The 13,937-nt window shown below is 35.7% G+C and overlaps 1 protein-coding gene across 1 annotated transcript in view; it reads right to left on the reverse strand.

Annotated features, from left to right (window-relative positions):
* LOC110447018 (SH2B adapter protein 1-like) overlaps nt 1-11,742 on the reverse strand; it is a 28,457-nt gene extending 16,715 nt beyond the window's left edge. The window contains exons 1-2 of the mRNA XM_021492410.1: nt 10,856-11,742; nt 4,560-4,661 (exon numbers count right to left, since the gene is read on the reverse strand). Of these exons, the coding sequence (XP_021348085.1) occupies nt 4,560-4,661; nt 10,856-11,653 (900 nt within the window). The 5' untranslated portion in view covers nt 11,654-11,742. The remainder of the gene's footprint in view (nt 1-4,559; nt 4,662-10,855) is intronic.
* Between the last annotated feature and the right edge of the window lie 2,195 nt (nt 11,743-13,937).

Here is a 13,937-nt window from a genome sequence, read left to right on the forward strand (position 1 = left end):
TTTTTTTTTAACATTATTGTATAACAGTTAGTTACTTTACCGTTTAGCTCTTTCAGCTGCAGTAAGTTTATTCTGTACTGTGGCGTCGTCTTTTTTCTTTGGCGTGCGAGCACGGAGAACAGGGATATTCTGCAAAAAATATATATCGAAATTTTACCTCATGAAAATAACTTCCAGGTACAACACTGCAATTATTTGGTTTCACAAATTTTAAAACACAAATAACAGTATCTGAAGGAAAATGAAAGATATATGCTGTCATAAGTTTTTTACAATTAAACTACAGGGGTTTTTACTGGTTTTGAAGATGAAGGGGCCAAATTTGGTAACTTTTAAAGATTTTGAAATTTAGATTATAAAATTTTGAGGGGTCCCGCCACCCCCACCCCCTCTTGGCACACTGTAGTCTTTGTCAAACATAATTACCATATAAAGAAATTGATTTAAATTATCTTGTAACCTAAATTAAACATTTATAAGCCAATTATTAAATTTAGTCCATTGACAACCTGTTCTTTCAACAATATTTCAACAAACATAATCGCAGGAAAAAATATAATGAAAAGTGTGCATTATTTTTTAATAATTACCACCAAAAATTAATTGGAGATTACTTTTGACATGATACCATGATGTCAAAATAATAGCGAACCACTTTTTGGTAATATTTACTGAACATAAAATTTAAGTACTCTCACACAGTATTTACTCTACATTATATTCACAAATCTTGTAACCGAAATCCAATCATGTTCTATCTAGATATTTTATTTTAACCTGAACAAGTAAGGCCTGTGTGAATAATGGAGATTACGATTGACATAATTATTAATATATGGAGATTATATTTGACAGGAAAATCAATGTCAATATAACTGCCGAACTAAAAACCAAAAATCTGATTAAATATTTCCCAAACATGCAACTAGATATGATAATCCAATAATGACAAGTATGTGGTTCGTCTTCATTTTAATTCAATGATTCATTAAAGTGATACATTTTTGTTCAAAGTATATTGGTGTTTGGCAATTATTATTGACATATCTGGCTGCATGCTTCGACGCCTGGGTTCGCAACGTATACTGTCAAGGCATAATCTCCGCACGAAAATAAACAAAATATTATCGTTCGTATGTGATGTACACATTACAATTATGCAGCTTAGAATGTCAGATAAACCATCTTCAGATCGCTTTAATTCATCTACGATTAGGAATACGCCGATATCATTTACACACAGAAAGCATACACGGCAATTACTTGTCAAATTATTTTGTGTCAATACATAATCGCCGTTAAAAAAACTGGTGTCAAACGTAATTGACGAACACGGATTTCACTGGAATCCACATGAAACTTGCGAGAAAATGCGAGTATTTTCTATTAATTGAATCCGTGAATGCATCCAATTGCCATCATTAACTTGTAAACTATGTAAGCATTTCATAAATAGCTCCAACATGCATCGTTATTTATCCATGACGGCAATTACTTGACACAATTAGTTGACCTACGCCAAACCTACCTTCATGTTTCCCTCTCCGGTGTGAATGTGCTGGAATCGCTGACGTAGTACACATAACTTGGTCTCAGGGATATTTTAGCACCCTCTAAAAAAGTCCGCATATGTACGTGTGGTACAAACGACCCGACTGAACGCCGATTACGGAATTGACCGACACTTGACGTATCGGTAATAAATGATGAATTTATAACTAATCCATTACAATATGAAAAGCTTTGTTATTTTAAATCGATAAATAGAACCATTGTTACCTAACACAATCTAACAAATTATCATACGAGAACCTATTAATCATTTTGAAAACGGATCTGCGAGACCGTCATTTTGACCGACATCGTAATCGGCGTATGCTGTAATTTCTATTTTCAATATCTTTTATTTGATAGCAAATTCATCAATTGTTTATGTGTAGTTTGAAGTGCTAGTTTATATATTTAAAAAAAACGTCATTCCATACATATGTCACAAGAATTAAATAGTGAAAATCTTATCATGTTTCAAGTCCATCAATTTCCCGAGCAAAATGTCGACGAAAATTCTTGACATCAGACTAGTGAAACATATTTCAAGTCCGACCCCTTGAGAAATGAAACATCATATTGTAATTGCTATCTTAGAAATTAAGAAATAACACATTACTGTCAAATTTCTTTATTTACCCGCATTCTAATACAAAATAAATTTGAAAAAGTGACGGCAATTATTATTTCCTAATAGCTGAGAAGCGCCCTTATAACGAATTCAAAATTCAAGGTTTTCTTGTGATCATCTGGTATTTTCAATCACTTATAGAACTAGAAAATGTCTGTAAGACATAAATGCCCCCGCTGCCATGTGAAATTAGTTTCAGTGTTCTATAAAAAGTTACAACCACTGAAACCTGCACACACACAAGGTACTACACTTTAATTTGATTTTAATATTCCAATGTTTTTTCTGTATGTTGTTACCCTCTCCATAACATATTGGATGAAGTTGCTAAGTGTTTAAATTGAATCAGTAGATGATTTTCTATATATAGCAACAGTGACCATGGCCTTGACCTTGGAACCCTGAAACACAACAATGTCCAAAGTATGCTCATACTTGACCTTTGCATAAAGTTTGACCAAAATCCATGAAAGAATGAAATTGCTAAGTGTTTAAATTGAATCAGTTGATGATTTTCTATATATAGCAAGTGTGACCTTGGCCTTGTCCTTGGATCCCTGAAATACAACGATGTCTGAAGTATACTCATACTTGACCTTTGTATTAAGTTTGACCAAAATCTGTCAAAGAATGAAGTTGATAAGTGTTTACATTGAATCGGGACAGGACGGGACGATTTTCTATATATAGCAAGTGTGACCTTGGCCTTGACCTTGGATCCCTGACATACAACGATGTCTAAAGTATACTCATACTTGACCTTTGTAATACTATATATATGCCCCGTCATTTTAGGGACACCTAAAATATAGACAAGGTTTTGTCTAGGACAAACCCGTCACCAAACCAAGGTTTTGTCTAGGACAAACCCATCACCAAACCAAGGTTTTGTCTATGACAAACCCATCACCAAACCAAGGTTTTGTGTCAATAATACATTTTGGACTTGAGCAAGCAAAGGCTACGACAGATGTACTTGTAACAGTACAAGAAATAATGTCCTTTACACATAAAATGTTTCAATCGGGTTTTTTTATCGCTGGGATCTCTAGGTTAGCCTGTTATAATATATCCTGTACACAAAGTAGATCTATTTTTTGTCAATTTTTTTAAGTTCATGTAATATTCCTGATTCATGCTTGGATTATGTTTAATTCATGCTGAGAATTAAAAAGGATGGAATAGTTAGCTTATTCACATTTTAAAATACTAATATGATATCACACTTGGTGATGTAACCCTATAACTCATGAGCTGTCTTACACTTGACCTGTACAAGTGGGATTAAAATAGATTGGCTACAATGGAACAAACTATAGCCATAGCTTACTATTGCAAATTTTGAAAATCAACATAATAATTACAGCACATCACAACAGATTTTGAAGTTGAAGTTAATATCTCGTGAAAATAATTGATCTTTGAATAGATTAACTATACATGTACCTGTTTGTTTGACCTACACAGCACCTCTCAGTTTCTGTGTGTGTATGTTAAGGAACATGCCTGCATAATTATGTGTGGTGGTACATGATAATGTCTAATGACATTAAGGTGTATTTTTTGGAGACAAGATAAAAACTCTATTCACAAAAGGCCAAAATTATGTCACTATTTGCCTGTGACATAGGGTTCTTCTGGCATAGGGTGAGGGACGACTTTAGGTGCATTTAATAGAATAAATATGGTATTCTAGTTTTAGAAGAATAAGAAAATCAATTCCCAGCACACAGATATTCAAAGGACCGGAGATATTCGTATGACTATTGACATAATACATAACCTCACAATGCACCGCTGTTAAATTCTTTCTCTCTTTGACAGTGAGTCACATGTGACAGTAAATCTTTCTAAGTAACAGTATATTTCCTGTTTACACATAAATGTGTAACAATAGAAATATCTATATGACAGATCTGTCCTACATACACAATATTTCCTCACGAGATATTTTCTCAGTCAATAAAGATATAGTGTTTGGTTTACCTATATTTCCTCCTGAGATATTTTTGTCAGTCAATAAAGATACAGTGTTTGGTTTACCTATATTTCCTCCTTTGATATTTTCACAGTCAATAAAGACACAATGTTTGGTTTACCTAGATACAGTGTTTGGTTTACCTAGATACAGTGTATGGTTTACCTAGATACAGTGTATGGTTTACCTAGATACAGTTTTTGGTTTACCTAGATACAGTGTTTGGTTTACCTATATTTCCTCCTGTGATATTTTCAGTCAATAAAGCTACAGTGTTTGTTCACCTATATTTCCTCCTGAGATATTTTTCTCAGTCAATAAAGCTACAGTGTTTTGTTTACCTATATTTCCTCCTGAGATATTTTTCTCAGTCAATAAAGATACAATGTTTGGTTTACCTACCTTGAGAACAAATGCATGTTCATGATCTGGCATTTCTAACGCCGTGGTAACTCGTGCCTCTGTTATCAGGAAACAGAACAGACCTGCTTTTGGTTTCCCAGACTGAAATCAAGACAGAAGTAATATTTCTTATAAATTTATTCATATGTACATAATCCATACAGTTCATGGTTTCCATTGTTTTTGTAGTTAATCTTTCAGGTATTTTTTTTTAAATTTTTGTGTCAAATTTTGAAGTATTTGAGAAAATTATTATGAAAAGTGTGATCATGATGCTTGTTAGAAATGTACCTTGGAAACGTTCCATGACAAAAACAATGCAAGAAAGAACAAAAAATCTGTAAATACAGTGTCAATTTAGGACATAGTTATAACACAATTGTCAATAGACAACTTCCTAACAACCATATACTCTTCCTGACACAATTCGTCACTATACCACGATTATCAAGTAAAATTGATACGTTAACTTGCACATGTAATATGTGAAGTGTAAATCAGGTAACAGTCACAGGCGTGAGCAGTTTCGATAGTCTGAGGCCTGTGGCTAGTAAACTTCGTGTTGGGGTTAGTGTACTTTGTGTTGGGGTAAGTGTACTTCGTGTCGGGGTTAGTGTACTTTGTGTCGGAGTTAGTGTACTTCGTGTCGGGGTTAGTGCACTTCGTATCTGGGTTAGCGTACTTCGTGTCGGTGTTAGTGTACTTCGTGTCGGGGTTAGCGTACTTCGTGTCGGGGTTAGCGTACTTCGTGTCGGGGTTAGTGTACATTTTTATGTATTTACAATAAGATATTGGTTGGGCTAGTGAAAAAGTTAGAAATCAATCTGCGAGCTAGTATTCTGAATTGACAACAAATTGTTCCTCCCCGTACAGTACAATACTTTGTTATATAACCAGGATCCACTCTTATGGCAGGGAGTTACTACATCAATTAACTTTGTCAGCAATAGGAATGTGTGTTATAGGACCATAACAACATTTGCTTAAATATTCATTATTTATATTTACATTTTGATAACGTAGTTATGTATTTTTTTTGTTATTTCGAACAGTTTTTGAACAGGAAAGAAAGTGCTGACAATCATGAAATTGATGGCATCACAGTAGAGACTTATGACATTACAGTAGCAAATGTTGTTATAGTCTGATAACAACATATGCCTTCGTAATGCATTACAATGGAGGGATGCAGAGCAAATGTAAATATTTGGTATCGATAATCTTGTTTTTATTCGCAATATTTTTTTTATATCATAGCACTGTACACCTAAAGCCTTCACCATGAGGTGATTTTCTCACCAGAACTTAGAAAGCACTCCAGATCTCAAGTAATGTCACCAAGTCTGACTCAGCTTATCAGAAATATATACACCTATACTTTAACGAGGATATCAACAACAACAGCGAAGATGTCCCAGGTACACAGGTAAACACAGGTAAACTGTTGTTGTGATAGGCTGGTATTGTGCTGACATTCCTTCCAAGGTCAACTGCCCAGGGGTCAAACTCATTCAAGAGTGTCACAGTCAGCTGTCTGATGCTACACATGTACACTAGTGACTAGGAACATCACAATTTCTGTGGCGAATTCAACAATAAAGACCATGCATTTATGGTACTGTTATGTATATATTATAATATATATGTAGGTTTGGTGTCCTTGAGATACCAGTTGGTTAAGGATTTTTTTCCCGTAGTTTGATGAAGTTACTCCATATTGTCTTTTTATTTATTTTTCAACTATATTTATAAGACCTTATTTCTGATATGCACAATTGTTCTGACCATTGGTATGTATTGTTCTGACCATTGGTATATGTATTGTTCTGACCATTGGTATATGTATTGTTATGACCATTGGTATATGTATTGTTCTTTACAATGGTATGTATTGTTCTGACCATTGATATGTATTGTTGTGACCATTGGTATATGTATTGTTCTTTACAATGGTATGTATTGTTCTGACCATTGATATGTATTGTTGTGACCATTGGTATATGTATTGTTCTTTACGATGGTATGTATTGTTCTGGTGTCATTCTTACCGTTGGTGTGTATTGTTCTGACCATTGGTATATGTATTGTTGTGACCATTGGTATATGTATTGTTCTTTACGATGGTATGTATTGTTCTGGGGTCATTCTTACCGTTGGTGTGTATTGTTCTGACCATTGGTATATATATTGTTCTGACCATTGGTATATGTATTGTTCTGACCATTGGTGTGTATTGTTCTGACCATGGGTATATGTGTTGTTCTGACCATTGGTGTGTAATTGTTCTGACCATTGGTGTGTATTGTTCTGACCATTGGTATATGTGTTGTTCTGACCATTGGTGTGTAATTGTTCTGACCATTGGTGTGTATTGTTCTGACCATTGGTATATGTATTGTTATGACCATTGGTATATGTATTGTTCTTTACGATGGTATGTATTGTTCTGGGGTCATTCTTACCGTTGGTGTGTATTGTTCTGACCATTGGTATATATATTGTTCTGACCATTGGTATATGTATTGTTCCGACCATTGATATGTATTGTTCTGACCAATGGTTTGTATTGTTCTGACCAATGGTATGTATTGTTCTGACCATTGATATGTATTGTTCTGACCAATGGTTTGTATTGTTCTGACCAATGGTATGTATTGTTCTGACCATTGATATGTATTGTTCTGACCAATGGTTTGTATTGTTCTGACCAATGGTATGTATTGTTCTGACCAATGGGATGTATTGTTCTGACCAATGGTATGTATTGTTCTGACCATTGATATGTATTGTTGTGACCATTGGTATATGTATTGTTTTTTACAATGGTATGTATTGTTCTGACCATTGGTATGTATTGTTCTGACCATTGGTATATGTGTTGTTCTGACCATTGGTGTGTAATTGTTCTGACCATTGGTGTGTATTGTTCTGACCATTGGTATATGTATTGTTCCGACCATTGATATGTATTGTTCTGACCAATGGTTTGTATTGTTCTGACCAATGGTATGTATTGTTCTGACCAATGGGATGTATTGTTCTGACCAATGGTATGTATTGTTCTGACCATTGATCTGTATTGTTGTGACCATTGGTATATGTATTGTTTTTTACAATGGTATGTATTGTTCTGACCATTGATCTGTATTGTTGTGACCATTGGTATATGTATTGTTCTTTACGATGGTATGTATTGTTCTGGGGTCATTCTTACCGTTGGTGTGTATTGTTCTGACCATTGGTATATGTATTGTTCTGACCATTGGTGTGTATTGTTCTGACCATTGGTATATGTGTTGTTCTGACCATTGGTGTGTAATTGTTCTGACCATTGGTGTGTATTGTTCTGACCATTGGTATATATATTGTTCTGACCATTGGTATATGTATTGTTCTTTACAATGGTATGTATTGTTCTGACCATTGATATGTATTGTTCTGACCATTGGTATATGTATTGTTCTGACCATTGATATGTATTGTTCTTTACAATGGTATGTATTGTTCTTGTACTATTCTTACCGTTGGTGTGTATTGGTAAAATGGAATCATGTCTAACCTTAACATTACTGAAAATGTTCATCACATTAGTTCATGTTTGTTTATATTAAAGGAGGTTGAAATCCTGAGAGAAAAAAAAATCAAGAAATTGACATTTGAGAATTGCCTGGCAATGTTCTTGGTACTGTTCTGATTTCAGAGATTGAACGAGAGATTGAACGAGGAGAAATAAAATGTTGCAACAGTTATTTTGTCATGCTTGTATATGATTACCATGCAGGACAAGTGGACAGGTGGAATTCCTTTTTACTGCTTTTCTATACATGTAATGTGACTCTCACAAATACAGCCATGATAAATCTATTACAGATAACATTGATTTATGTAGGATTTATGAAGTTGCTGTTCAAAACATCCTTTTCAAACTTTCGTCGGCTACTTCCATTACTAAGTGATACATTTTTTTTCTCAAAACAGGAAAAGCATAAGTCCAAGAGGGAAATATCTTAGAAGATTTTTACATTATGTACGCTACTACTCCACTTCAGAAGTTTTTGTTTTCTGTCAACCCATTCAGTAGGTATAATAGACACAGTAAAAGCTCACTTTGGAGAGTCAAATACTGATTATCAAAAGTATCAGGAAAGCTCAGCTTTACGTGTCTGTGTTGTATCAAGTATAAGATACCTGTTTGTGTGAGAGAAACTGTTACACATGTAAACACATGGAATCTTGAATTCTATGAAGAATAGTCAAGAATTGCTGTTCCACTAAAAAGATCCTGCAGCTTTGTTACCACTTAGACAATCATTTATGAAAAGAAAACACAACACTTACAGGAGATAAACAATGAAGATTGAAAATAAAAATAAAAATCAACAAAATAGTATGTAATTTTTTCTGGCAGTGAAATACAAGCAGTCCTACCAGGATTTGAATCATGGAACTCAAATCACAATACCATTGCTCAACTGAGCTCCCTGCATTACTGCCCATGTCACTACAGGAAAAAATGACAAGTTACACCATACTGTATGTACATATGGAGAAGTACAGTGGAATTTATTTCCTGTATTAGGACTGGGATCTTGAACAGCTATGTTTGGGGCCGGTCTATGAGTCATCAATGTGTTTTATGAAGGTCATATATATATATAACAAAACCATGGATCATATACATTATTTACTGATACCACTTTGAACAAAGTGTTAACTGAGCATTTCCCTGTTGCACAGGTAACATACAATGTGACTCCTTTTTAAGTTTAAAAAAGGCCGGTACAAATTACCATACCGTGATAATTCTTCAGTATGCCCAAGAGACCACTTTGAAATGTGAAATCAAGGAGTGTGGACAGAAGTGATTTTTGAGACACTGATAGCAGAGTCATGGAATCCAACTTTCCCTGCACTGATGGATCCACCCATATTTTGAAAACCGACTATATATCAAGTGAATGACTTATTGCTGAATAAATTTAATAATGCATATTATATTTATTTATACCACTTAGAGGGCAAAATGTTGTCCCCTTCCCCACATGGTGAGGAGCAAGGAATCTTTGGGTTGGTTGGTTGGTTGTACATGGTTTAACGTCCTATCAACAGCTACTGTCATTAAATGGCGTGCCTCCATGTGTGTTGTGTATGCATGTATGAGTGTATTTGTGCTGGTGTAATTGTCTCCTTGTGATAGTGCCAAACTGATGCAACTTTAGGGTGCTACCTCACTGAAATACCATACTGAAGATAGCCAGTACAGTATCCGGCCTGGTCACATGTTGCAAAAACCCTAAATGCTGAATGTTAAGCATCACTGCGGGGAATAACAACTGTATCATTTTCAGGACTTTGGTTGTCCCAGCCTGGGGACAGAACCCATTGCTAACCCCAATCGGACAAATGGTCTACAATAAGGCCAAAAGTAAGGTATTTGTCAAGCAAGTCACAAGGAAACAAGAATTTTTTCAGGAAGCAGAAAGAAAATATAAAGATCCCAATCCCAAATGTTGCAATTGTCAGAGACACAGAATGTCCCCCTGTCAGAGACACAGAATGTCCCCCTTGTCAGAGACACATAATGTCCCCCTGTCAGAGACAAAGAATGTCCCCCTGTCAGAGACACAGAATGTCCCCCTGTCAGAGACAAAGAATGTCCCCCTGTCAGAGACACAGAATAAAGACCCCTTTTCTGACGGGTGTCCCAAACTAGTCGCCTTTTCATGAATCTGCAACGGAGGGGATATATTTAGGAGTAAATGTGATAAAATGTAAATTTCTCTATGAAAAAGTTTGTTTTCATTCAGTTCCTTTAAATGAAACTCTTTACTTTTATAGTCCAAGAATGAAAATAGATTTTGAAGAACCTGTACACACTCATGCCCACTTAACACTCTGTAACACAAAGGCAGAGAGTCTGCTGGAACTATGTACTTACATTTCTAATTCATTAGTAATAAAAATAAGATTTTTTATTAAGTGTTGATAATCTTTGGTTAATTAGCGTTTCAACCAGGTAATTTGTATTTAATATTGTTTTGTGTGTGGGTGACCTATGACTTGACAAAAAGTACTAAAATATGATATTACTACTGATGAATTACAGTATGTCTCATAATCACGCAAGCAGCTGATGTTTGTCCTCGATTTTGAAAGTGTATGTAATGAAGCACAATTTATTTGATCAATTAATGTATTAACTTTCTTTTTGAACGCTCTAGATCTCTGTGAAGCAAATTTGTAGCTGTAGCATGCATGTTACATTTTACAGAGAATATTTTTAGATGAACACAAACCTTTGGAGGAGAGTAGAATTCCAGCAGGATCCCACCACTTGTGCTGATGAGTACAAGTCTGGTCTTCTCCCATCGTGACTTTCCTTTCGAATCCTCACCCGTCAAAACATTCACTAACCCATCCTTGATAACTTCACCTTGTAGTGAAGTCCGAGACTTGTCATGTTTACCCGAGTCTGCCTTTGAATGGTTTCCATGTTTATTTTTTCGGTGTTGACCGTCTGTGTCATGATTGGACGCAGACCTGGGACTATTGTTATTACTTTTATGAAACAAGCCTTTCTTTTTTATATTTCGGAAAGACAACCTTCTGAAGAATCCCTTTGATTTATGTGTCGTGATAACTGGACTTGGAGATGTAGGAGAGAGGGGTGGCGGGCTCGCGCTTGTTACGTTGTCAGAATAATCGTCAGTGAGGGGTCGGTCAATTTCCCCTCCGTTTTGGGAGTTTGAGCGTGTGGAGCTTGCTAGAGATGGACGACGATCACCGTTGGAATCGTCATTATTTCGGGATGCAAGTTTCACATCTGTAGACGGAGAATCCAGATAGTAAGACGAACGCTTTAACTGACGATCAAATTGATTCAGAAAATATTCCACAAACTTTTTGGCAAATTCCATGGGATCGCGAGGGGTGGGGCCATACGTCCCCACCCCAGGGCTAGATGGCCGAGATATAAACAAGAGGAAGTCTCGGTAAAATTGTTCGGAAATTGAGAGAGCATGGCGCTCACAAAATTCTAGCCAGCTACCCGCTGTTTTTGGCGGGCCTGGGATATCTCCGTTTAATGACGCCATGTACGACACACAATCATGATTTCCAAATTAGGGACGAATACATGTTTACCTGGTAGACTTCAGTACATCGCTTCCTCCATGTTTTAAAGCGGAAGACAAACATGGAATTTACTGCGCATTGCTGATGCGCATAACACTGTGGGGCTCCCTAAGGGGGCACTAGCAATATGGATGAAAATGGGTCAACGTAAGCGTGTCTATTAAGGAAATTTTAAATAAGTAAGTAATTATAGTTGGTCATAATTAGAACATGAAATAAATTTTGAATTACCACAGTTTTTTAGTGTATTGTTTTGTTATAAGACAAATTGCTAAAATTACATTATTTAAAAGTAAGTAACGTACCTAGCTTATAGATAGAATGAGGTACATGTTCTGTTAAGCTAACACTTATTGATCCCACACCCCATCAGCAATTGAATGGGTCAGAGAACCATGATCAGTGTTGGCTGTCTGTAGGGTCAGTGTTGGCTGTCTGTCTGTATGGTCAGTGGCCGTTGTAGACACGACACAACACATATGTTGATAAGTTAAAGAACTTATAAGTCTGTTTTCAAATACATTTGCAGGAAATACAATGAACATCACTGTTTAACGGGGGGGGGGGGGGGGGGGGGGGGGGGGAACAGTAATTACACTGGGACATTTAACTAATAAAAAACAAGATAATTATAACAAATAGTTTATTAAGGGTATCTTACTCTTTTTTTTTATGCAACATGACATGGTTCAAACCAAACTCTTGAATGGTGAGCAACATATAAACTTACACAGAAGCCAGGCCCACTCTGTTCGCCAAGTGACTGTTTTATGAATAAACAAGAATCAAGTATCGGTTGAACATTGTCAGTAGATATGTTTTTTATTTAAGTATTTGTGTGTAGCATAGAATCATCTTGAATAAATTGGTTTAATTTTATGTATTGCACGTCATAATGTACGAGGGTTTTATACGCTGTCGTAATACTTGTGAAGCGATTTTAACTAGGCAAAACATGATGCATACATTATCATTTTTAGTACCAGGATTCGAACGAGGGACCACCCTACACCATTTGTAACATGAAAGAGTGCTTCCAACAGCTTCCCATGCCCACTGCCCTACCGGGAAATAGGCGACCGTAACTTTATACAAGGTACGCAATAATAAACGCTTACAGTAAAAAACATTTAAGTGAATGCTAATTCCATTTAACACTAAAAATGCCACTCACTCAACTGAAAAGTACATGTATGACACATTCAGTAAATTGAAAGGAGCGCCTGATCTTCCGCATCAAGGTGATATTAGTTCAACAGAGTAATTGTGCAATATCAAAGTACCTACCATAAATACTGCTGTAGGTAAGGTGTGTCCCCGCTTGGCCTGTTATTCGAATATTCTTGGGGCTTTCTTACACAAAGGGCAGACATAAATGTTTCCTTCAGAATTGTTCGGTGAGCATGTATTTGTCCAATCCCAACAATGCCATAAAAGGCACGGAAGTTACTAAAGATATACGGACGGAAGGAGTGTGAAAATAACTAGATGAAAAACTACCTACTTATGTTACATATAAATGTCTTTTTTTTGTTCCTCCTTTTGATAAGATTGAACCGTGGAGTGGAGTGGAGTGTGGAGTGTGGAGTGGACTAGAGCAAGACTAGAGCAAGACTACTATACTCGAAAAGTGTAGATAGTATTTTTTCAAACGCGATCCAAAAACATCACTTGGTGTGTCTTTCGCTCTCCCCGTGTAACGTATTACAAATTTATGTAGTAACATTGTCTTTGTTGGATTGGTAAACTTGTGGCTGAAACGGACCATCGTATATACGTACTGCAAGAAAAGACAATTTTATTTTTAGAATGGATGGAAGAATCGTCATCCTTACCTGAGTCAGATATAATATATTTAAAAGAAAAGGGCAAAGTTAACGGCGATTATAACCCTTTGGTGAATTAAACATTTGAAATTTGAAAGACAAAAGGCGCTGTAATTGTAAAAAAAATACGATATAAAGACAAAAGGCGCTGTAAACTGTAAAGACAGCATGATATAAAGACAAAAGGCGCTGTAACATGTAAAGACAATATGATATAAAGACAAAAGGCGATGTATATAAATTTAGTTCTGTATTAGGTGATTAGTATTACATGTGCATGGATATATACAGGCCTTTTTTATGGCCGATTATGGGCCAGTTCCAATTTCAGCTTTATTTTTCAATATTTCCCCAGTGTTGTTGTTTATTGTCACTGCTGATATTTTATAATCTATAATGAACAGTAATCAAAGATGTG

The sequence above is a fragment of the Mizuhopecten yessoensis genome, unplaced genomic scaffold (assembly GCF_002113885.1).
Source record: "Mizuhopecten yessoensis strain PY_sf001 unplaced genomic scaffold, ASM211388v2 scaffold3111, whole genome shotgun sequence".
Taxonomy (NCBI): Eukaryota; Metazoa; Mollusca; class Bivalvia; order Pectinida; family Pectinidae; genus Mizuhopecten; species Mizuhopecten yessoensis.